Source organism: Poromitra crassiceps, assembly GCF_964638095.1.
Source record: "Poromitra crassiceps genome assembly, chromosome: 30".
In the NCBI taxonomy this organism is placed as follows: domain Eukaryota; kingdom Metazoa; phylum Chordata; class Actinopteri; order Beryciformes; family Melamphaidae; genus Poromitra; species Poromitra crassiceps.
In genome coordinates this window covers 14,164,554-14,188,925 of record NC_139652.1, presented here as the reverse complement: position 1 = coordinate 14,188,925, position 24,372 = coordinate 14,164,554, and the positions used below count along the sequence as shown (strand labels likewise).

The following is a 24,372-nucleotide window of genomic DNA, read 5'->3' as shown; positions in this document are numbered from 1 at the left end:
CATTACCGCAGGCCTATTAGGCTGTCATGGTGTTGCACAGGGCCCTTCACTTCACTGCCAAACTCTAAAGAGGCCAGAAGAAGAATAGACCGTGATAGCCATCGACAAGTAAGAGTTACTTAAAGGCGTGTCAGCGAGGATCAGTCAGAAGGGGTTAATATTGAACGAAGGACAGGCTCAGGTTCTCTGTCCTCTGTGAGGAGAACATTAGACCCTCAATTACTGCTGGAACGGATTATCAGCCATGCAGGGCACACAAAACACACGCATACAGGGCACACAAAACACACGCATACAGGGCACACAAAACAGACGCATACAGGTCACACAAAACAGACGCATACAGAGCAGACAAAACAGATGCGTACTGGGCACACAAAACAGACACATGGCACACAAAACAGACATGTACAGGGCACACAAATCAGACGCATACAGGTCACACAAAACAGACGCATACAGGGCACACAAAACAGACGCATACAGGGCACACAAAACAGACACATGGCACACAAAACAGACATGTACAGGGCACACAAAACAGACACATGGCACACAAAACAGACGCATACAGGGCACACAAAACAGACGCATACAGGGCACACAAATCAGACGCATACAGGTCACACAAAACAGACGCATACAGGGCACACAAATCAGACGCATACAGGTCACACAAAACAGATGCGTACTGGGCACACAAAACAGACACATGGCACACAAAACAGACGCATACATAGCAGACAAAACAGACATGTACGGGGCACACAAAACAGACACATGGCACACAAAACAGACACGTACGGTAGGGGTGTCAAAAATAATCGATTATAAGATGCATCGCGATGCGGATGTGCACGATTCTGCATCGATTCACAAATATCAAAAATCGATTATATAAAAAAAAAAAAAAAAAATGTATAATCAAATAAAATATAATGGAAGTACATGCAGTTGTTTATTTTAATTATGGATCATAATACAATGCAATTCCAAATGCACTTTTATTTTAAAAGTAGCCACACAGTGAGAAAAAGAAAGTGAGAAAAAATAAATCATGTATTGCGGAAAAAAGTGATGCATCAATTTAAGATGCATCGATAATCGTAATAGAATCGAATTGTAGCTCTCTGAATCGTAATCGAATCGAATCGTGAGGCCAGTGAAGATTCACAGCCCTAACGTACGGGGCGGGCACACAAAACAGACGCATACAGGGCACACAAAACAGACATGTACAGGGCAGTGAGGGCACACAAAACAGACGCATACAGCAGAACAGAGCATCTCTGCTGTGTTTTGAATAGAAAGGTCGAATTCTCTTCAGGCGGAAAGATTAGGAAAGTAAATGTTTGGTTTAGTTACCAATTTCTAATACATATTCTGGGAAAAGTGTTGGCAATTTAGAGCTAAAGCATTTATAGAGGTGGATGAATAAAATGAGGGAGGGACGAGAGGTCTTTAGAGGCTGAAGAAGACACCCAGCTTGTTGCCAGAAGTTGCATGGCAGTAATCTCTCTTGTTCTTGGCCAGAGTTACCCAACTGCTGCTGGGTCGTGACTCATGACCCCAGAGTGAGATGCAGGCGTGTTATGACAGGACTGAACACGCAGCCACCAAAACACACGCCGCAATCTGAGGTAAGAACCCAAGCCATCATTACCTACAGATGCCAGGTCCTTAACACATTCACTGCCAGACGTTTTTTTTTACTGTAGTTAGCTTCTGCCAGAGGGTTTTTTTGAGGATTCTGGCTCATCTTTCAAGACCCGAGGATTCTTTTCTGCTAAGATTTTGTGAACACACAATATCTCAAAAGAACTAATAGAATGTGTGCTTTCTCTGTCTAAAAGAGTTAGTTTGTAGAGTTAGTAGTTATGTAAGCATTAGCAGTTGAATACAGCATGGTTTCAGCGTCAGAAAAATTATTCAGAGATAAACGGCTTTTTGTGAAATTCGATAGAACAGTCACTTTAACCATTCATTTTTGGCATCAGTAAGAGTCAGACATCTAAACAATAGTTTTGAACAGTAATTTCCTCCATAACAGCAGGAAACCCCCCTCTGCTTCCAACTCCTCCCTCCGTGTGTGTTCTCCTCCTGCCTCCCTGGCTCTCCAGCGGGCGTGTCACAACGAAGTTGCTGCTGCCTGGCTGCTGCCTGTTTGAGCGGCCGCTGTTTGAGGAAGTCTGGGTGGACTCGCTCGTTTCGTGGAGTTTTGGTTGAGAGCTTTGATGCGATTCTGGTCATATTTATGCTGCGTGTTTCAAAGTGTGCATCCAATCTATTCTTGGAACCCCCCACCGTTGCCACCGCTGTGCATCAGCACGAAAGTGAAAGCGTTTTCGCCATGAATTTTACAGTATGAGAACGGCTTCGTCGCGTTTTTCCCTCCAGTTTTGGGTCGCCTCTTTCTACTGTGGAGAGACATGTCGACACTCAGTGGGTCGGTAAAATAGATTATACACATTCAATACCTCCAATTCTGGTGTAGGAGACGTAAATGGGTTAGATCAACGTCCCACCGTCAAAAAAAAAAAATCGATTCTGAGAACGTGTTAACACATTGACTGCCAGACGTTTTTTTTTGCTGTAGGTAGCTTCTGCCAAGCCGTTTTTTGAGGATTATGGCTCATTTTATAAGAGCCGAGGATTCGTTTCAGCTTGGAGTTTGTGAACATACAATATCTCAAAAGTACTAATAGAATGTGTACTTTCTCTGTCTAAAAGAGTTAGTTTGTAGAGTTAGTAGTTATGTAAGCATTAGCAGTTGAATACAGCATGGTTTTAGCGTGAAAAAGAATATTCAGAGATAAACGGCTTTTTGTGAAATTGGATGGAACTGTCACTTTAACCATTCATTTTTGGCTCTCTCTCTCTCTCTCTCCCTCCCCCTCTCGCTCTCTCTCTCTCTCTCCCTCCCTCTCGCTCTCCCTCCCTCTCTCTCTCTCTCTCTCTCTCTCTCTCTCTCTCTCTCTCTCTCTCTCCCTCCCTCTCGAGTTGCTTCAACTCCGCCCTCCGTGGGCGGACAAGCTTGTCACCAGTCAGTGCTTTGCTGCTCTCCTGTGCCTGTCTGGCCTGTCTGCACGGCCGCTGTTTGAGGAAGTCGGGAAGGACTCGCTCGTTTGGAGTTTTGGTTGAGAGAAGTTTTTGCGATTCTGGTCATATTTATGCTGCGTGTTTCAAAGTGTGTTCCTCCAACTGTAATCTATCACCCGATCATAGTAGATCGGCTGAATCTATTATGTAAATTTGCAATCCCGCATCGCCAGCAATCAGCGCGAAAAGGAGAATGGCTGGGCTGAGAATGGCTTGACAAGTTAAAAAAATGCTTTCCTTCCTCGCACTGTTGCCACTTAGTGGGTCGGTGGAATGGGTTGTAAACGTTCGGTGGCTCCAATAATTATATAAGAGATGTAAAAGGCTTAGATGCACAACCCACCGTCAAAAAAAAAAAATCGATGCCAAAAACGTGTAAACACGTTGTTGGCAGGGAACAGCTGGATTCTGAAAACGTGTTCATACGTTGTTGGCAGTGAATGAGTTAACACGTCCTTGGCAGTCAACAGCTGGATTCTGAAAACGTGTTAACACGTCCTTGGCAGTGAACGTGTTAAAATAACTTTTAAATGGATTTTTCTCATCATGAATTTGGAAAGTTCTCTATGAGGTCAAATTGTGGTCAAATTGGAGTGCCAGTTTAAAACCAGAGTGTGAGAAAAAGACATTTTAATTTAAGCCTTGCTAGGCCTATTCACAGTATTCTGTTACATCACCACATGGCCATCTTCGTAGGAAAATAACAGGCGATTGGAATCAATTAAGAGGTGATCAACAAATGACAAACACAGCCAATAAGCAGCTGTGTGTAACTGTAAAGCACCATGTTGGTAGGAAATGCATGTGACACAGGATTTCCCCCAGAAAAGGTGTTAGGCCCGGTGGCAAGTACCTTTTGACGGGGGCCCGTGGCCGGCCCGGCAGCTCGTTATAAATGCATTGTGTAGAAGAGAGTTTTCATTTGATTTCAGCGATGTATTGCAACGTCCGACTCCTCAAGCTAAATTGACTTGATAATGAAAACACTGTTCCCAATACCTACTATAGGAACTTTGTCGTATGAAACATCCAACAAAACATTATACAACTTGACAGCTAAATGGAAAACACAGCATTCAACACCATAGTACCCTCCAGGCTGGTAAGCAAGCTCAAGGTCCTGGGACTAAACACAGCAATGTGTGACTGGATCCTGGAGTTTCTGACAGACCGCCGCCAGGTGGTGAGAGTGGGCAACCTCACCTCCTCCCCACTGACCATCAGCATAGGAGCGCCCCAGGGATGCGTCTTCAGCCCCTTCTGGTACGACCTCTACACCCACGACTGCGTGGCGACTCAAATCTCTAACACCATCGTGAAGTTTGCAGACGACACAGCAGTGATGGGGCTGATCTCCAGGGGCGACGAGACGGCCTACAGAGAGGAGGTGAAGGCCCTAGAACAGTGGTGCCAGGACAACCACCTCTCTCTGAACGTCTCCAAGACCAAGGAGATCATTGTAGACTACAGGAGGGGGGGGGGCACACCCCCCAATCACCATCAACGGCACAGTGGTGGAAAGGGTGGACAGCTGCAAGTACCTGGGAGTCAACATCCACCAGGACCTGACATGGGCCGGCCACACCGCCACTGTTGTCAAAAAGGCCCAACAGCGACTACACGGACTCAGGCGCCTAAAGAAATTTGGGCTAAGGCCAGAAATCCTTAGGGACTTCTACAGAGGCACCATTGAAAGCTTGCTGACTGGCTGCTTCACCACCTGGTACGGGAACTGTACCACCATGGACCGCAGGGCGCTACGAAGAGTGAGGGGCGCGGCCCAGCACGTAACAGGATGTGAGCTGCCAGAACTGCAGGAACTATATAACCAGCGGTGCCTCAGGAGGTCCCTGAAGATCATCAAAGACACAAACCATCCCCACAACAGCCTGTTCTCCCTGTTACCCTCAGGGAGGAGATACAGGGTCCCAAAAGCACGCACAAATCGCTTGAGGGACAGTTTCTTCCCGCAGGCCACGATACTCCTTAACATACACAAATAGTGTAGTAGCTGTACTATACCGTACTGTAGCTGCTACCATTATGTATGTCTAATGTTTAATTGTATGTTTAATTAGGTATATGCTATTTGCACCTGTACGTCATATACGTCGAATTTAAAATGTTTAAGTACGTCCAAAGTATGCACATGACATGTGCACCTATGTGCAGTGAATATGCCACTGTCTCTGACTTGTCTTATCACTATACTGCCTTATTGCTTGTTGTGTCTCTTGTTGTTTTTGCACTCATATGCCCTGTTATATTTGTACTATGTTGTAAACGGAGTTCACAGCACAAGAATTTCACACGTGATACTTGTACCATGGAGTGACAATAAAAAATCTTGAAATCTTGAATCTTGAAACTCCTCTCAACAAGTTCAAAAACTGAGGAGCACAAGTCTTTTCCAAACATATGCTATGCTCAGTATGCTGTTAGCAATACAAACCAGCTTCATCACGTCACAGTCTATTCAAACCAAAATGCAAATGCATGAGTCGTACGGACAGTATTCCGCCATTTATTTTCCCATAGACATTTCGTAAAATGCTTATAAAAAGAGTTTTACTGGTTCAAAACAAACGGTAGCCTACAGATATATTCAGAAACAGGAGACATCGCATAACATTTCACTCTAACCAAAACATAAAAAAATGCGGGTTTGAAGAGAATATTTTTCGATGTTTTTTAAAGTTTTGGTCCCAGTGAAATGTTCTATGGTCTCTCCCCGATTATAGCGTTTAGCGTTTGAGCCAGTAAAAACCCTTTTTATAAACATTTTACGAAATGTCTATGGGAAAATAAATGGCGGATGAAAATCTCTGGTACAGTGCTGAAGCAGGAAGTGACGTTCACTTTGCCTCTCTATGGGTCTAATCATGAGGATCTTTGTGAATCTATTGTAAGCAAAGTGCATTTGTCAGGCGGCAACTGAAAGCAGTTATAAAATAATGAAAGGCTATCTTATGTAGCCTATGTGTTAACTAACTATAGGTCAGGTCAGCAGCAGCAGGACGGTCCATGTCTCATGCATGAGGCTGCTGATGTGTTACGAGTAAGGGAGAGCAGAACAGAGCAGGTCTAAGGGCCAGAGAGGTGTGGTTGACCAGATCACATTGACCTCCTGCTTGTGCGTTCTCTGAACACACTCAGGCCACAGACACCCTCCTTCTGTTACTGAACCTAATACTGGAGACTGCAGCACTACATGTAATTACCAGGAGGGTGGAGCAAACCAACGGACACCACACAGATCTGGTGTGTAGGCGTACGATAAAAGGCCCAGTTATACTCCATTTCTATACAAAAATAAATGTGTCCGTTTCAAACGGCGTAATCGTCTTTAATGTAGAGTATAACTGGGCCTTAAAGGAACACTCCGCCCATTTTCAAACAGCTTTGTATCATTAGAACATCAGTAGTATATCAGAAAACTGTAAACAGTTTTGAAGTCTGTCATTTAATTTGACAGTTATTGAATGTTAAAGTGTGGACCAGTGATGTCACTGGTCCACAGGTTCAACCGGACTGACGGATTCGTCGCCATCCGCTTGCAAATACGAGACGTTCCTACTGCTGTTGTCTTCAATCGGGAAACACGCTGAAGTTCCAAAATGGACAGAAATCTATCCGTCAATAATTATTATATCAGTTTTCTGACGGCTCAGTGCACGAGCTTAAGTCAGACACAGACCTCATAAACCATTGTCTTGATTTATGAATTTTACATTGATTTTAGAACTGAAATCAAACTTGTGCTATATAGGGATCTTAGAACACTTTCTCATGAGAAAGAAACCATGAACACTGCAGTATATTATATTAATAGTAATACTAATACAGCCTAATTGTGCTTAGGTGTTACAGTATTCAGTTCCCAATGTTTGTAGCCCTATACATGGATTGTATACCTGATCATGTATTGGTAATGCCTTTCTTTTCCCTTATTATTTTATTGTTGGAATGGCTTAATTTTCCATTGCATGTGGGGGAATTATTTCCCTGGTTTCCCCCCCCAGATTATTCATTTGAATTATTAATGATTATTGTCAATAATTCAGCCTTTTGAACCTGACACACACAATCTTACAAAACTCTGTGACCAACCATAAGTAAGTACATCTAACTCATCACTGCTGCTTAACTGATCTCCAGTCTACATGTAGATTCGCCACAGGCAGAACCAGAGCGAGGTACTCACACCAGGAAGTGGTAGAAGAAGCATTTGATTCCAGCGGGTCTCTCTAGGAAGTTGTAGACATTCCCCTGCATGCTAGTCTTCATGTAGGGGCTCTGGAACTCCCTGCGATGCTGGTACATCCAGCTCTTACGCGGGAGCGGAGCGCTGATGGAGGCCCGGCTCTGTAACATCCGCAGCGCCGGGTCCTTTGTGTCGGCCGGCGAGCGGCAGGGGACGCCTGATCCATTATTCACCTCTGCAGGGTCCAGTTCCAGTGAAACAGGAGAGTAGTGGCTTGTGTCAGCAGCGGGGGCCCCGACGGTGGGATCGGCGGTAGGGTCATCGGCCGTGGACGCGGCCCGGTCCATCTCAACGTCCTCCAGCAGGTCCTCGTCCATGCCGAGGCTGGTGCCGGCGTATCCGTTGGGCCCACAGCTCATGATGGAGCTGCCTTCGGCGTGCATGTGGCAGGCCATGTGGAAGGAGCGTGCCCGCCTGTCGCCCATGACGGTCCAGTTCAGATAGGGCCAACGGACTGCTTTCAGGTCCTGGGAGGTCCTGGAGGTTTACAGCACAGCAGGAGAAGACACCTAGCTAGCCATGGCTAGTGACCTGCTGCAGACCTGAGCCCTCTCTGCTGCGCTACATGTGTGTCCAGCCCTGAAGTGGAAGAAGAGAGGTGTCATGGAGATAGTATGACTGTTAGTGATAGTATGGCCCTGCCCTGTACCAGCATGGACCCTGTAACCTGATGTTGTAGTTGTCATAGACTGTGTTGCATAGTTGATTGCTCTATTGCTGACAAAAATGTGTTATTGTAAGTCGCTTTGGATAAAAGCGTCTGCCAAATGACATAATGTAATGTAATGTAACCTTACCTCCTCAATCTGTCACCAAAAAAGTACAAGACTTTGACTTACTGTGCTAGCAGCCCAATGCAATTTTGGAGACTACTGTATAATATGTTTTCACCTGGCTCAAATTGTATCTCTTTTTGTTGTTTCTTGATGCACCGATATGAAAATTTTGCCCGATACCGATAACTGATATTAACATTGCTGTTATGGCCGATAACCCATATTTACCGATGTCGATATGATCTGTATAAAAACACATTTCTATGATAATGAAATGTTGTACATACTGAAAAACACATGTAAACACTGTGAACTTGAAAAAGTAATCAATTTCTTTATTTCCAAACATTGGGAAACGCCCATAAATCATAGATTTACCTCATTTTCACATTGAGAGCAATGTGAAAATGTCGGCTGATACCGAGAACCGATATTAACATTGTAACATCGGACCAATGCCGATGTGTAAAAAAATTACTAACATCGGCCGATACCGATTGCATCCCTATTGTTTCTAAGATCATTTTTCTAAGATTATTTCTTCATTATTGGATATCTCTCAGTGGAGAGAGACAGAGAGAAGGAGATTACAATACATGCTATTAAAAAAATAGCAGGCTCAGGCTGGATTAGGACGTCCCACCAGGACGCCACTCGGTTGGTATTTAGAAATAATTCTGCATGTTTGTTGTCATCTGCTTGGAGTAGCAGATGGCTGGGTTTTGCTAGATGGGAGTTAGTTAAAAAAAGTTTGCACAATCACAGGAAAGTGGTTGAAAGTCAATGTAGTGTGTGTGTGTGTGTGTGTGTGTGTGTGTGTGTGTGTGACTTTCTTGATCTGAATTGTCCTGATGCAGAACACTAGGTCATGAAGAGGCTGGGAATTATTTAAAAATGCAATATGTCATCAAGCTAGATTCAGTCATCAGCCCAAACAGTACTAAATACTCAAAGATGTTATCTTCAGCACATTGCTGAACTACAGTACAGACTTGTTTTGTCGAAGCAACATCTGCTCCACTGTAACCCCTACAAGTCTATAGCAGCATGGATATATTCCATGTTATTAATGTTACACAAGGATTTGAGGGGAACACAGGGGATTACCATTGTGAATTTGTGAGCGAGGATTTGTAGTAGGGCTGCACAATTAATCGTATTTTCATCGTCATCGCAATTATGAACATGCGCAATAAACACATCGCAAAGACTGCCTGAAACGCAATGAATAACAAAAGTGGATTTATTTACATGCGTCATGCATTCCCACTCAGCATCTGACCATTTTGTCTTGTGTTGTAAATCCAGCGTACACCTTTCCCTTGCAACAGTGCGCTCCGCCCCTCTGCCAAAGCCCAAACACGCTGTGTGTAGTTTCAGCTAGAGTCAGTGTGTATTTAATTTCTTTATTCAGTGGGCATAGGCTATGTTTGGGGTTTATGTTAGCATTATTAAAGCAGACAGATATAGGAACTGTATAGCTAATATGCATACTTTAATATCTGTTTATTTATCGCAAGTCATATCGTCATCGCTATATTGAACAATGTTATCGCACATCGCAGATTTCCCTCATATCGTGCAGGCCTAATTTGTAGTGACATCTCTATGCACGTGGATATAGGCTATAGCACTGCGACATTATGACCTGAGCTGTGCACATAATACAAGCATAACAGTCAGCGGAATCATATGTGAACAGAATCATACTCCAGGAAACATGACAGCACACACAGCTCATCTCTGACGGCTTTTTTCTGAGAATTTTACAAGAGCATCCTGTTGCGTTGTCTTTGATGGTTGTCACACCTGTGTGTTTTGGCCTTACATTGGCACCGATGTAACAGAAGCGTAATCAGAGTGCAACCAGTCAAGATAAGATTTAAGAGTGACTCCACTGGTCATGTCATGGTCACTTGCTACCACACGGACGGCTGCTTTGTTGCAGCTTGCCTTCTCTCTTTCCCTGTGTGTCTTTCTCTGCGCTCAGATCAGTGGAAAAGTCAAGTGCACTAATTACCGAGAGGATGCCTCCCTAATCCAGTTGTAAACAAAAGCCCTGACACGGAAAACCTTTCCGTTAATATTTTAAGTTAAAACTGACACAAGTCGTCCTAATTCAAGGACTGCCAGTTCAAATGGATTTAGAGGATTATTTTGAAAGTCTACAGCAGGGATACTCAACTTGCTTTGCCCGCCCGGGGCCACTTTTTGAACCGCCAAGCAGAATGTTAACAAGCAATAATCAGAGTGAGAAGAATGCAAAGCCAATATCTAGTGTATTGGAGGTACTGTACAACAAAAGGTAGAAATTCAGTTTCTTCAATTCAGTTCAGTTCTCAAATTTGTTCAGAGTAAACCCTCTTCCCAAACAAATCAATAAAGGATCTCTCTCAAAAAGAAAATGAACCAAACAGGTCGACTTTGTGCTCACAGGATACTGTACTTACTTATCACCTGTGTGCACAAAGTCGACCTGTTTGGTCAAATGTATATCATATAAATTAAAGTACATATAAGTGCCTGCCTGGGTGGCAAGCAGGCTGTGAAACTTGACAGTTTAGCTGGAGCTGCTCAGTCAAACTTGAATGAATATTAGTTTTCATTGTGAATTAGAAAATGGTCAGGGGGCCACTCTGCACCCTATCGGGGGCCGCATCTAGCCCCCAGGCCGCAAGTTGAGTATCACAGGTCTACAGTAACACGGTGTCGCCTACAGACTTAGGCTATAGGTTTAATAGGCCTAAACCTCTAATAAATCATGTTTGTTTGTTTGTTTTTTTACATCTGTATAAAGAAGTAAAACAAATGGGATAGGATGACAACTTGACAAAACATACTTTCCATCTGTCTAAACCAACTTTTACCCCTTGAGAATTCATGTGAATGTACCTATTAGGTGTGTGTGTGGGGGGGGTGCTGGAAAGACACTGAGGCAGATACTGTAACTGATGGCTGGATGTTGTCTCGGAAAAAGTGTTTGTTGGGACCAGAGCTGCTGGTAACTGGAGCCTGTCCACCCCCCACCATGTCTGTCCTCAAGCTGTGGATGAACTGATGACAGGAGCCACACAACCACTGCTGTCTCCCCGTAGATAGATAGAGTTTCTGCCCTTAAAACTACCTGGACAACCATGACATGATGCACTGCATGTGTGGGCTCAGTTACAGAGTATTGTGTGACTTTTCCGTTCAACTGAACCATGTCTGGCATTGGACCTAGAGACACAACAAATTGATGCATCGATCTGGTTTAACTTAAATGTAGGATGCTTAACTTTCGTTTTCTACCAAACCAACTCCACTTTTCCTCAGTTTGTTTGTGTCTGTGCATGCACTAGCCTGCTGTAGTATGAAGAAGGCACAGGTGTAACATTAGCAATGGTAGCTTTGATGAGGCTACTGTACAACAACCAAGCACATGTTAAGTCAATATTTGCATCAACTAAAGTAGCCGCGAGTGTTCGCTGCTACCTGTGTAACTACAGCAGCTGCACCTGTAGGCTATAAAGGAACAAAACACGCCACGTGCTCTGCTTTTCCAAAAGAAACCACAACAAAGCGTCCATCTTACCTTTGAACCCCGAAAAAGACGTGTGACTGACGACTTTGTCTTTGGATTAAAACTGTGAAGCCAGGCGGCAACCTGTGCTTCAAAACAATAAAATGAAACAAAAAAAGAACGTTCTAGTCACCAATTAATATCTCCCGGTGCGGGAAACATGCAACTGAAAGAAAACAGTTTTAAAATCGTTGCTGTCACGGTGTCACCACGAGTTGTCCTTTGAAGTGCATCTGCTGCATCTGCTTCTTGTGTCGGTGGCGCGCGGGGATCAGCCACTCTACATGCATGGACGTACTGCACAGCATCACCTGTAGGGGGCACTACAAACACGCAGCTTCAATTCGCACTACCGGGGTGTCTGGTCCCTCGCAAGATTCCGTAGTCATGCTGTCAGTGGAAACAACATGGCTGCCCACACAAGAAAGACATTTCTGTCCTTAGGTCGGATAACGGGTCCTGGTATTGGACTACACAGCTCATTGAACAGGGTAACATACGCGACAGGTCTGTCTGTAAACACTTCTGCTGCTGGGAAGACAGGTGAGTTGACTTTCCAGCCTAGCCTGTTAGCGGTTTCTAGCTTCTACCTCCTGCTGTAGCTGCCGTAAGCTAACTGCTTGAAATGCGACCTCAAATGGTCCTTAGAGATGTTGTTTTTGTTTAGTTATGTTATTATGTTACAGTGGCGACCAAAATAACGTCTGTTTGTGTGTCCTTCACATACAAAATAATGGACTCCAGTTGCTAAATGGATTCTCTCTCTCTCCCCCTCTCTCTCTCTCTCTCTCTCTCTCTCTCCCCCTCTGTGTGTGTGTGTGTGTGTGTGTGTGTGTGTGTGTGTGTGTGTGTGTGTGTGTGTGTGTGTGTGTGTGTGTGTGTGTGTGTGTGTGTGTGTGTGTGTGTGTGTGTGTGCGGCGTGCGCGCACCTGTCTAAACTTTAAACATGGTCATTTTCAGACTTTCCCAATAGAGGGGGTAGAGGAGGCTTTGTCAAGAAACCCAGGAGAGATGTAAGTCAACAAATTATGTATGACTGTTTATGGCCAAGATAAACACAATGCACATCACCCCTACCCAAGAAATCAAAACGTGTCAAAGTGATGAAAATATGACTCGTGAGGACGAGGATAGTAATGATAGAAATTACGACAGTTGTGATGGCGATGGCTTTTCTGTCAGTTTGCCAAATAAAGCTTGTTGTGTTGTGTGTGTGCTTTGCGTATCAGCCAGGCCAGCCCCGGACAGAAAAGATGGCAGTGGATCAGGACTGGACATCAGTTTACCCAGCAGCAGCCCCCTTCAAGCCCGGCTCAGTCCCCCTACCGGTGCGCATGGGCTACCCAATGAAGGGATCGGTTCCCCCACACAAGAACGGCAACTTGGAACTGATCAAGGTGCGTTCACCACCACCACCAGGATGAGGATGGGTGTTTAACACACAGGGGTGCATTTTGCTGCTTTTAGAGTAATTAAGGAAGAAAATAGAAAGAGCAGTTGCAGTTGGTCACCCTTTTAAAACTACAATAACAAATACGAACAAATAACGATCTCTCAAACACACATGACCAAAATTGAAAAATAGGATCATCTACTTTCTCTTATGCGATAAGATAAACAAATGTTACATTTACAATTAAGATGCACGCACTCTGATTGAATGTGCGCCATGGTCAACCCAGCTATCAGTCTAACAGGTGGACAGGCTACAGTACCGCGCCTGTATACCGACATGCGGTGACGAGAGCGAGAGAGGTGAGACATGAATCAAACCTTAACAAGTATTTTCTGAAACCAAGCGGGTCTAACGTTACTGTCAATGACGATGATGTTTGACACGTGGTGGCCCAACTCACTTTCAGAACAGACAATAGGCTTAAACTCCATAAGCTCAGCTTGGAATATTTGCTTAAACTTTAAACTGATGAAAGAAAAGGTAAGAATAGGCTATTATTTTTATTTACCTGTAGCCTTCATCTGAGATCTGAAAGCACTTGCCACTTACCGTTTATTTTTATGGTGACTCCTTTTATCCTTTCGTGCGTATTCCCTTTACACGGAAGAAGTGACGTCCTATACCGGATTAACAACTTTTGACCCAAATACGGGGTGTCCCGGCTAATACGAGACATTTGGCAACCCTTTAGGTTTAGAGGAATAAACCGGCCTGGTTGTCGACGGGCACCAGTAACGGAAGTTATCGTTGATGTGTGGATGTAGCCACTCAAGATATACTTTGCGTAAAACTGCAGTATAAAGATAAATAACGTGTCCAGGCCTGAGTTTTGCATAAGGGGGCATAAAATTATAGGTATAAAAGGTATACAATTTTAAATGTCTATTTTATTCTCTCTTTTTTATTTTTAGACTATTATGTCATCAATCTGTACTCGGTCAACAATCTATGATATTTATCATCAATCTATCCTTTTTAGACTTTTAAGTACAGTATCATACAAGACGATTTAAGACGATTTTCAGACGGCAGCCCGTCTTTATTGTCACACAACACACTACAACACATGCACGGAGGGCCACAACACACACATGCTGACGGTGGCCGGTGAAATTTATCCTCTGCATTTAACCCATCCTGGCTTTGTCCTTTCCTCCTGGGGCAGGCCAGGAGCAGTGGTTGCTTTCTCGTACAGCGCCCGGGGACCGACTTCAGATGTTGTCGTCACTGGTCGGATGACGATGACGATCTGATCTTCTGCATGTTTTTAGTGGGGGGGTTATATACGGAGGAACCCCCCTGGGGGAGCACGGGGAGAACATGCAAACTCCACACAGACAGAAAGGCCCTTATGACGAGATAGCCCACCTGGGCAGTAGGCACTGAAGATATGGGGGGGAACACAACCACAGCGCCCACAGTGTCCCAGGCGAGAATCGAACTCAGGACCTTCTGACTGCGAGGCGACAGCTCTACCACTGAGCCACCGTGCCCCCTGACTGGGGGCACGGTGGGGGCACGGTTAACTGACTGTGGGCTTCACCATTATCAATCTAACTTTCAGATGTAAACATCTGTATCTCTTAGCATTTGTGGCCCAGTATTCAGTGTGAGGAGTGGCATCCTGCAGGCCAGTGCTCTTGTGCTCTGCTGTATCAAGGCTCTGATGTCTCTGTGACGATGGCAGGATTACTGAGCTGCTGTGTCCAGACACCAGCTGCTCCATCTGGCCCCAGGCCACCTGCCCATGCACGAGTACCTTCACCCCTCCGACAGCTGGAACCCCAACGATATTGATGTAATTCTCTCACTCTGCCACCAGGGGGCTGAACAGATTATTTCAAGTGCTGGAGCTGTGTGCATGCTTATTTTACCCCTTATTGTAGGGTTTTTGTTGTGGACAATTCTAGACCAGTCATACTCAACCCGTGGCTCTAGAGCCACATGCGGCTCCTTTAAGGGTAGTTGTGGCTGTTTTAAGTCCTACTTAAAATAAAGGAATAAATAAAAATCTTAAAAAAAAAAAAAAAAAGGGAGGAAAGGGACTTTTTGCGGACTGCGGCTCTTGCAACAATTTTTTGGTGTCAATGTGGCTCCTGAGTAGGCAAGGTTGCGTTGCGTACCAGTGTTCTAGACCCATTTTTAACAGCTACCCGTTCATAATTCCTGTGCTTGTGTCCAAACATAAGTGAGAAGTTTGTCTTGATGCTAGCTTTGCCCCCCCCCCCCCCCGTGTGTGTGTGTGTGTGATTGCAAAACCATATTGTAGGTTTTATACCCAGATGATGAAGGAAATCGATATAATTTTCTTTTTTTTTTACAACATCTCTCCCTCTCTCTCTCTTTCAGATACCAAACTTTCTTCATTTGACACCGGCAGCCATTAAGAAACACTGTGAGGCTCTGAAACGTAAGCCCCTCCTTTTAATTCTGAGAAGCACATCAAAGCAGTATCAGCCATTCATTTGATTATTCACCTCAAAACACCAGTAGGTACAGTCTCATTGAGCTTACGAGTCATTTCTCTTTCTCTGCCGGCAGCATTCTGCACAGAGTGGCCGTCCGCTCTCGACTCCGACGCCAAATGTGACGAGCACTTCCCAGTGAAAACCCAGAGCGCAGACTACGTGTCCGCTGGCACGTCTGTCAGAAACCCTGCTGCTCGCATCGTTCATCTCCGAGTGAGTTTCCCTGCCGTCCCCTTCATCCTGAACAGTCTCTCTGAAAAGGTTTGCCGTTTTAGTGTCATGACCTTAGCTTGAAGTTCAACCCATTGACGTCTGATCCATAGGAAGTCAAGAGAGAGGGGGGGGAAACCTGATAACATGAGGTTAGAGATTTACCGGGACGCAATCGCCAGCCGACATAAAGTCCCTGGGACTAGCAAGCTCCGTCAATGTTAAATGCTGCTCTGAATCTACAGAGGGATCCAAATTAGCCTCGTTTTGTCCTGCTCTTCTTTCTCGTCTTGCCTTATCGGGGATGACTCACCTTTTTGATCCCAAAATAGGGCACTTAGGTGAATTATTTCTGAGTGGTTTTGTGTCTGCCCCCTAGTATCTGTCACCTTTTTCACTCTCTATGAGTTTGCATCCCTGCTTGCTTATATAATTAACAATTTTTGTTTGCTTATTCTTTTAATTTAACCGCAGTTCGGCCAAATTTCCACAAATGGGCAATATTATTTCTATTCTCTTTTGATTATTTTCTGTTTCCAGTCCATATATGGACGACATAGCCTTTTTCTGTTCTCTTCTGTTCTTCTCTGCACACCTTTTTATTTTTTACAACGTGGGTTTTTGTGCTCCAGAAACAAACCCTTAGAACACAAAACACTTAGCATCATAAACCACCATGGACAATTGCATCATTTTTCATTTTCCCAGTTGGAAATATATATATATATATTTTACCATCAATCACCAGCCATCTGCTCCACTGACACTTTGTCTTAGATTATGTCGGTGAGGTCGGAATGATTCAACCATTAATCCTGGTGGATTAGGGGGAATTGCTGGATAATTCCCATAGAGCCAGACCACCCCTCTGAGTCCAGACGAAACGCACTGAGCCTGACCTGAGACAGACACAACACACAACAACACACAGACACAACACTAATATACACACTGTTTTCACTTAGATTGGGGAAAAGGAGTCTATGGAGACAATAATAAAGTAGTGAGTGTTACAACCTGGCAACATAGAGAGTACGCCAAAGTAAAAGTTAAAAAACAATAATTGATTTTATAAATAAGGGGAAATAACCAGACACCACAAACTACATAAAACAAAAGAACAGAACAAAAAAAAAAAAGTTGTGCAAAGGTGAGGAGGGAGACTGATGGTCTGAAGGTCTTCTTCCGGCGCACTGAAGAAGACCTTCAGACTATTTGCTCTCCCTCCTCACATATGCACCTTTTGTTCTGTTCTTTTGTTTAACTAGGCATCTCGCGCACTCGAGTCCCAGGTTTGCGCGCTTCGCCCGCCCTGCAGCTCACATACGCAGCTCGGCCACTGTACGGCCGAGCCCGCAGCTCGGCCACTGTACGGCCGAGCCCGCAGCTATTGCCGTATCTGATCACAGGCCAGTTTTGACACACGTGGTTCCAGTGGCAACAGACTTTAGAGCAGCATTTCTCAACTGGTGGGTCGCGACCCAAAGGTGGGTCGCGGGGCCGTTTTGATTGGGTCGCGGACATTGGCCCAATGGATGGACTTTTTTTTTTTTTTTTTTTTCATATTTCATTTGAATTAAATTCAGATTATTGAAACTGGATTAGCCTGACCAGTTTTACTTGTTTAACAAGCTGAAGCATATGCTCTGCCTGTAATTCAAGAGAAGTCTGCCTTTTCATTTCATATTTAATTTTAGTTCAATTCAATTCAAGAGGATTGAAACTGGATTAGCATGGACCCAGTTTAATTAAAAGTTATGACCAGTTTAACTAAAAAGCATATTTTTATTTCATATTAGTTAAATTCAGACTACTGAAACTGGATTAGCATGACCAGGTTAACTTGTTTTATTTTTATTTTTATTATTATTATTATTATTATTATTATTATTATTATTATTATTATTATTATTATTATTAACTTGTTTAAAAACATATAGGCATGTAATTCAAGATAAGTCTGCCTTTTATTTCATATTTCATAGAGTTCAAATAAGACTTTCTGAGCATGACCAGTTTGACTTGTTTAAATTTAAAAACATATAGGCTTGTAATTCAAGTCTGCCTTATTTCAATTGGTTTTTAGCCCTAGTTGCACATCTGTTGCACTTTTTTGTTCATTTGAGGTTTATAACAGTGCATGAAGGCATTGTGTATTAAATGAATGCGCTATTTTTTGTGCAATAAATTTGAGTGGTTTAAAAAAAAATCTGAAATTTGGGTCGCGACTTCATGACAAGGAAAATAGTGGGTCCTGAGGCTACACCAGTTGAGAACCACTGCTTTAGAGCACACACTTAATCTGTCTAGCCAGGACTACCTCACCCCACCTTTTTGTCGTCAGTAGTACGTAACGTTCCGTACACCTCACTCTCCCTTATATTTACTTATATCTGCATTTATGTGGTCATGTACAAAAAAGTACATAATTCAAAGCCACCGCATAATCATGTTGTAATCTCTTTTGCTTCCCATCTATCCACTCCACAAAGGGCTTCCCGTTTATTCTGGGGCACGACAAATCTCCTCAGATTTCATCTGTGGAAGGTATAGGGATTTAAACAACACAGTGACAGCTCTATATAGTCTGAATTAAATTAGTTTTCCGGTTTTGGTTGTGGTTGAGAAAAGCAGGAGATGTAACGGATGTGTGCGTGGCTTAATATTTTATCTTTGTCTATTACTCTTTGCTCGCACATAATGCATCCATCCCAAAGCTTTACGTGGAGAAGGATGTAGAGATTGACAATTTCTGCTTGGAGGAATTACTGCCTGTGTTGTGTTTGTATAGTGTTAATATATTGTTTTGTTGTCGTCGTCGTCACAGGTGAAGCTGTCCAGTTTGAACCTGGACGAGCGCGCACGGAAGAAGATGCTCAAACTTGTCGGGGAGAGATACTGCAAAGACACAGATGTCCTCACCGTCAGAACTGACAGGTGAACAACACACACAGGCACCATGACAATAAAAGTGTATGTTCACTAGTCAGGAATCAGAAATTCAGAATTATAACATAACCTGAAAACATAATTAAGGACAATTGAAAATGGTCTCAAATCTGAACTCATTGATCTTATCTCTCTCTACCAGCTGCCCATTGAAACAGCAGAATTATGACTATGCCTTGTACCTCCTAACTGTCCTCTACCACGAGTCTTGGGTAAGTTCATTCTTAATAGGTTGTCTAATTAATAGCTATTTCTCCTTTGAAAAGGCCATCCATCAATATTCATATGGGAGCGGTTGGCCAGCATGACCTCACTCACTAAAATGCAACGAACGTCATGATCACCGCAAATATGCGATGCATTTATGACCGTATGCGGCGCTAAAGAACTTGATACAATCAAGCGCCCCTCTTCTAATAATAGTGGAACAGATGGGAGAAGCTGAACTGTAGATACCCGATACTGGCCGGTCAGCTGCTGTGGTCAAGGGTTTGGATACACAAAAGCCCTTTGTTGTAGAAAGAGCACTACAGGTCTTTTCTGTTGCCTTCCAGGCAGGCCATGAATATTTCAGCCACTCGCCATTCACAAATCCAGCTCGGAACCCCCCCCATCCGCCAACGTACTCCTGACCAGCGCTAAACACACCGGGGGGTTAGCAGAGAGAGAGACGCCTGTGCCTTTTCCACGTCCACTTGGCGACCGTCCGAGGTTTCCTGTGGTGTAGTTTGGCCTTTTGCTCGCTCCCCCTCTCTTTGTTTTCTTGGCCTTTCCACTTCTTTCAGGAAGAATCCATCCTTTGGGAGTGCGTTTATTTTCTCCGTCATCTCCTGACCTGCACCGATGACCCAGCGACCACCGTCACTTTCTTTTGTGTTCAACATGTGCAGAGGTTGTTTGAGATCGAAAGACGGATAAGAGTCTGACGGATCTCTTTTACACCAGCGTACAAGACGAAACTGTTTCATGATGCCTACATCCACTCTGGCCTTTTGTTGTGCAGTGCACCTGTACGGTGTATCGCTCTTCTCAGTGGTACTGTGGTAGGTCATTATTTTGCATTCCAGACATCTGTAGTGCATTTGTAAAAATGACAATACATTTTAGTGGGAGGATAGCGTAGTGAAAGGGTTTTCCATGCCTATCTAAGGCGGTTTGCCTTTGTATTATTGTTTATTGTATATAAATAATATATAATTATATTAATTGTATTTTATGTTGTTTTTTTTTTGTTGTTTTTGTGGGCATCTGGGTAGTGCAGCGGTAGAATCCCTGCCTACCAACACGAGGGTCGCAGGTTCAAGCCCCCGTGTTACCTCTGGCTTGGTCGGGCAACCATACATTAGGCCGTGTCTGCGGGTGGGAAGCCAGATTATGGGTATACGTCAGTGGTTCCCAACTTTAGGGTCGCAACCCTAAGTGGGGTCGCCTGGAATTCAAATAGGGTCGCCTGAAATTTCCCAAAAAACAAACAAACAAACAATTTAATACTGTACTACCGAAGATGATTAGGGTCACTTGTGATGTTTTAAATTTATTTCTTTATTTCTTTACTTTACCCTCTGCAGCAACACATCTTAAAAATGTTACCAATAACAGGTAATAAATGTATAAACATGTTTTGAACTCAAGCGACGCATTTCAGTGCCGAGTCAGGTGAGCTGAGGGCCGAGCCTGCATTAAACCGGCTATAAATAGCTCAGTATTTCGCAGCTTCCATGGCATTTTCTTTTCAAAATAAAATGCCCGCGATGCTGCCACTAAAATAACAGCAGTTCAAAGTTTTTATTTGTCACATGCCAAGGTACAATGTACAATAAGCAAAGCAGTGAAATAGGGGTCAGACTCAGCAGCAGGGCAGAAAAATTTACAATATTTGATATTGTGAAATGATCGCATATGGCGGCAAATATCGCCCTATATATCGGCTCAAGCCTAGTGTACACTGCACAATGCCACGCACGTCCTCCAGCCTTTGCCACCTAATGTCAAATTCTAATGTCATTAAGCATCTGCCTTGCTGAAGCAGATCTCGCTGTGGAGGCGAATAGGCGGTAAAATAGTTTTTCAATAGGGAATAATAAATAAATAAAAACATATTTTTGCTATTGGAATATACTATTGAATGAAGTCACTGTCAAAGTCTCTCCAAATAAACTTAAAAGGCTTTGGTGTGCCTTGGAATTTAGTTGTTTGACCAAAGTACATTTTTGCACCTAAAGTTAAAATGTCCCCATTCATTTGAATCCAGATTTTATTTTTTATTTTTTATGTACCAAAATTCTGGAAAAGACATTTATTTTAAATCCTTTGCTTGTTTTCTTGGTGACATTTACATAGAGCTAGCAGCATTTTACCAGGGGAATTCATGTCCATCTGGCCCATTAAGGAGGCCCATTAAGGAGGTATCAGAGTTGAATGGGCCATGGGGGCGGCAAACAGCAGCATTGTCCCATTGACATTTCCCCCAAAACAGGGGAAAACACACTTCCCCTCTCAGATGTTGACCCTGACAACTCACTGACGTTAAGCCACATCACAGAAACCTGTCACCAGCCCGGGCGCTCTCCACCGGGTCACCAGCCCAGGTGCCGGGTCAGCAGCCCAGGCGCCGGGTCACCAGCCCCAGGCGCTGTCCGCATGAAATTGCAGCCAGTTACAGAAAACCGAATGACTCCCCCCCCCCCCCCCCCCCACCCCCGTTGTGCAACAGCCACCTTCTCGTCACGGTTGAGTCACGTAAAAAACTGTTGTTGTTTTTCTCACTTGGGAACGGTGTCCGGATCGGGGAAGCGGAACACTGTCCACTGCCCTTTTCGGACACACAATGGAAGGCACAGTGCTGTCCAGCGGGCTCGTGGAAGCTGTGAGAGTAGAGTAGCGTTCAGGTAGTAACGCTACCCCACAAAGACGGCCATTGTTAGCGGCCGCTCAGGTGATTTTATCTCCCCACTCAGGGAGAGACAGACCGCGCCCGCTAAATCCACTGTGTGCTAATCCAGCCCCAACGCTCGAGCGGCTCGCTCGAACCCGCCTCCAACCCGAGTTTGGGGGGGGTGGAGGTTACCACTAGGGGCACTCCATCTGCTTTTGTCCCCTCATGTCCTTTCCCTTCACTGAAAATGTAAATATCATGTGGTGGGTAACGTTACATGTTCCCCTCAATGAACAAAACAGGTGGCCATTGGTCCCCGCCGGGCAAGTCTGTCATCGTCACATTTTCCGTTTGTTGGCCAAACGGTTTAGCGATGGATGTACTGACAGCCATGGTGTCAGAACTATCAACACTCCATTCTTTACTTTTCATCGTTATATCAAGCCTAGAATAGCAAAAAGGAACGAGGTCGGCACTTTTCCAATCACATCTAACAGATTGATGCAGTAGGTATTATTAAATGTAAGACTCCATACAGTATATGAGCATAATCTGCAGAACTGTACATTTTGCCTCTGTAAAAAGTGAAGGCCCTTTAAGTTTCAGTAGGCTTACATCATTTAAAGGGAAGCTGTTGATCTATTCCCAGGCGTAATCCTGACCCCCCCCCCCCCCCCCCCCCGCTCCTTCCTCACCAGGGCTTGGACTTGATCCAGGATGGATGTTATATGGATCAGATATGTATATCAGTAATGATGGTCATTAACCTGCGGAACACCTGGGGAGCAGAGCTGAGGCTCTATCGTTTCCCTACCTTAAGCTGCTGCACAATGAGGCCTATTGTTCTCCAGGGAATGTGGTGGCAGCTAAACAGGCAGCAAAGGGAGCGAGCAGCACATATGGAGAAACACTATCTCTGTGAGAGGAGCATCAAAGAAGGGGTGAGGGGTGACCGCGGACCCTCATCGTTTACTTCTGTTGCTACACGCTCTTCCAAACAAAGGGCGAGCCAACCACATCCTCGAGGGATTAATATAAACATGTTCCTCCATTTCCACCCTGAAGAAAAGTCGGATACATTGTCTACAGTGTTTGTGCGAATCTATCTAGTTAGCACTATGTGTACAGTTTAGTTTTAATTTGCTCGTATTTCAAATGACGTAACCTCATGTACCTCAGCCAGGCTTGAGTAAACGAATATTCTGCAGTCGTCTAAACCAGTGATCCTCACTATTTCTTCGATGAGAGCCGCACTGGCAGGACAAAGTCAATATACCAGTTTCCCCTAGAAAATCTTTCAGGCCTGGAGGGATTTCGAAACGTACCCTGACTGCAACGGTGGGGGCCGTCGCTGGCGACGCTAAAGTTTTAGCTAACCTGTTCACATCTATGTTCGCAATGGCATCCCAAGTATCATCATACTATTATGGGATGTGATGCGAACAGTTGTATTATGGGATGTGCGTTTCCCAGGCAACGACACACATTGACAAGTTTTGGAACAGCGCTGCACGCTGGCACAATACTCCTACTAAAAGCAAAATGCTTACTGTTTTGAATGATTTGGCACCTTCTATTACTGTCAACACCAGTATTGTTGTATTGTAATAATATGCCATAAAGGTTTATTGAAATTTTGGGGAGAGCAGGGAGAGATTATTATTATTTTTTTTTTTTTTTTTGCAATTTCTTAAAGCCGCCAACTAAAGCTTCGAGAGCCGCCAGCGTCTCGCGAGCTGCGCAATGAGGAACTAGGGTCTAAACCGACAAAGTGATTTTGATTTACTCACACACATACTGTTTATCCAATGCTACATGTAAACCTGCTTTCTGTCCAGTTGAGTAAGTGATACATTTTTTTTTTCTGTTTTTGTCGTTCTTCAGAAAACCGAGGCCTGGGAGTCAGAGAAGACCGTGGCAGACATGGAGGAGTATAGCTGGGAGGACAGCCCGTCCCAGAAGAACATCTTGGATACGCTGGTGCGCATGAAAGTGGCCGGGGAGGGAGAAGGGGAGGAATTGCGCCAGGAGCTGCTGGGACGGAGAGAGGTGCAGGACTATAAGGACTCCGTCACCAGACTGAAGAACGAAGGAGAAAGCGAGAGCACCATGCTCCAGTACAGAGACGCCGTCAAGAAAGTACTCAACCTGTAATACATCTTCATTCACACAAACACAGTGACCAAGAGCAAACATATAGATACACAAAAGGATAACAATAAAGACAACTTATTTTAAATACCTGTGACCAGCTAGTGATCATTCAGCTGTCATGGCATCTCTAAGTACCAATAAGACAAACAAGCCCTCACTGTACATAAAATATTGTTCTGATTTACATCAATATATGAAAACCTTTAGGGTCTATCTGTTGTATTTATTTTCCCAAATAGACTTCATTGTCATACACATATCTCTTCCCTCTGATCCATGATGCTGTCATTCAATACAAGACTGAAAGCCTGGTGTAAAAAAGGTACTCATGGCATTGGTAATAAAATACCTTTTCTTCTGTTTTTGAAGTGGCAAAGTTGTGTCAAGTTCTTGTGCATGCATGATGACTAAAGCTTTTATGTAATGTTAGGCCCATCACCCAACCTCAGTTCCATCCTACTCGTTGTCACTATCGGGGCGAAGAGAAGAGAGGCGCCCCCAGTGAAAGGATGTATTCAGCAGCAGGCTGTGTGGAAAAGCACCTAACCCTTCTTAAAGA

At 44.1% G+C, this 24,372-nt stretch overlaps 2 protein-coding genes across 2 annotated transcripts in view; one reads left to right on the top strand and one right to left on the bottom strand.

The window, feature by feature from the left end:
* kcnq1.2 (potassium voltage-gated channel, KQT-like subfamily, member 1.2) overlaps positions 1-11,991 on the bottom strand; it is a gene marked incomplete at both ends in the record, with an annotated part of 126,166 nt that extends 114,175 nt beyond the window's left edge. The window contains 2 exons of the mRNA XM_083663014.1: positions 7,304-7,840; positions 11,903-11,991. Coding sequence (XP_083519140.1) covers positions 7,304-7,840; positions 11,903-11,991 — 626 coding nt within the window. The remainder of the gene's footprint in view (positions 1-7,303; positions 7,841-11,902) is intronic.
* A 112-nt stretch (positions 11,992-12,103) lies between these two features.
* mrps35 (mitochondrial ribosomal protein S35) lies at positions 12,104-24,175 on the top strand. Its single transcript, XM_083662968.1, has 8 exons — positions 12,104-12,244; positions 12,662-12,714; positions 12,931-13,098; positions 15,507-15,567; positions 15,699-15,838; positions 18,663-18,772; positions 18,927-18,996; positions 23,544-24,175. The coding sequence occupies exons 1-8, from the start codon at positions 12,109-12,111 to the stop codon at positions 23,811-23,813; spliced, it is 1,008 nt and encodes a 335-aa protein (XP_083519094.1). The 5' UTR covers positions 12,104-12,108; the 3' UTR covers positions 23,814-24,175.
* Positions 24,176-24,372: the final 197 nt, after the last annotated feature.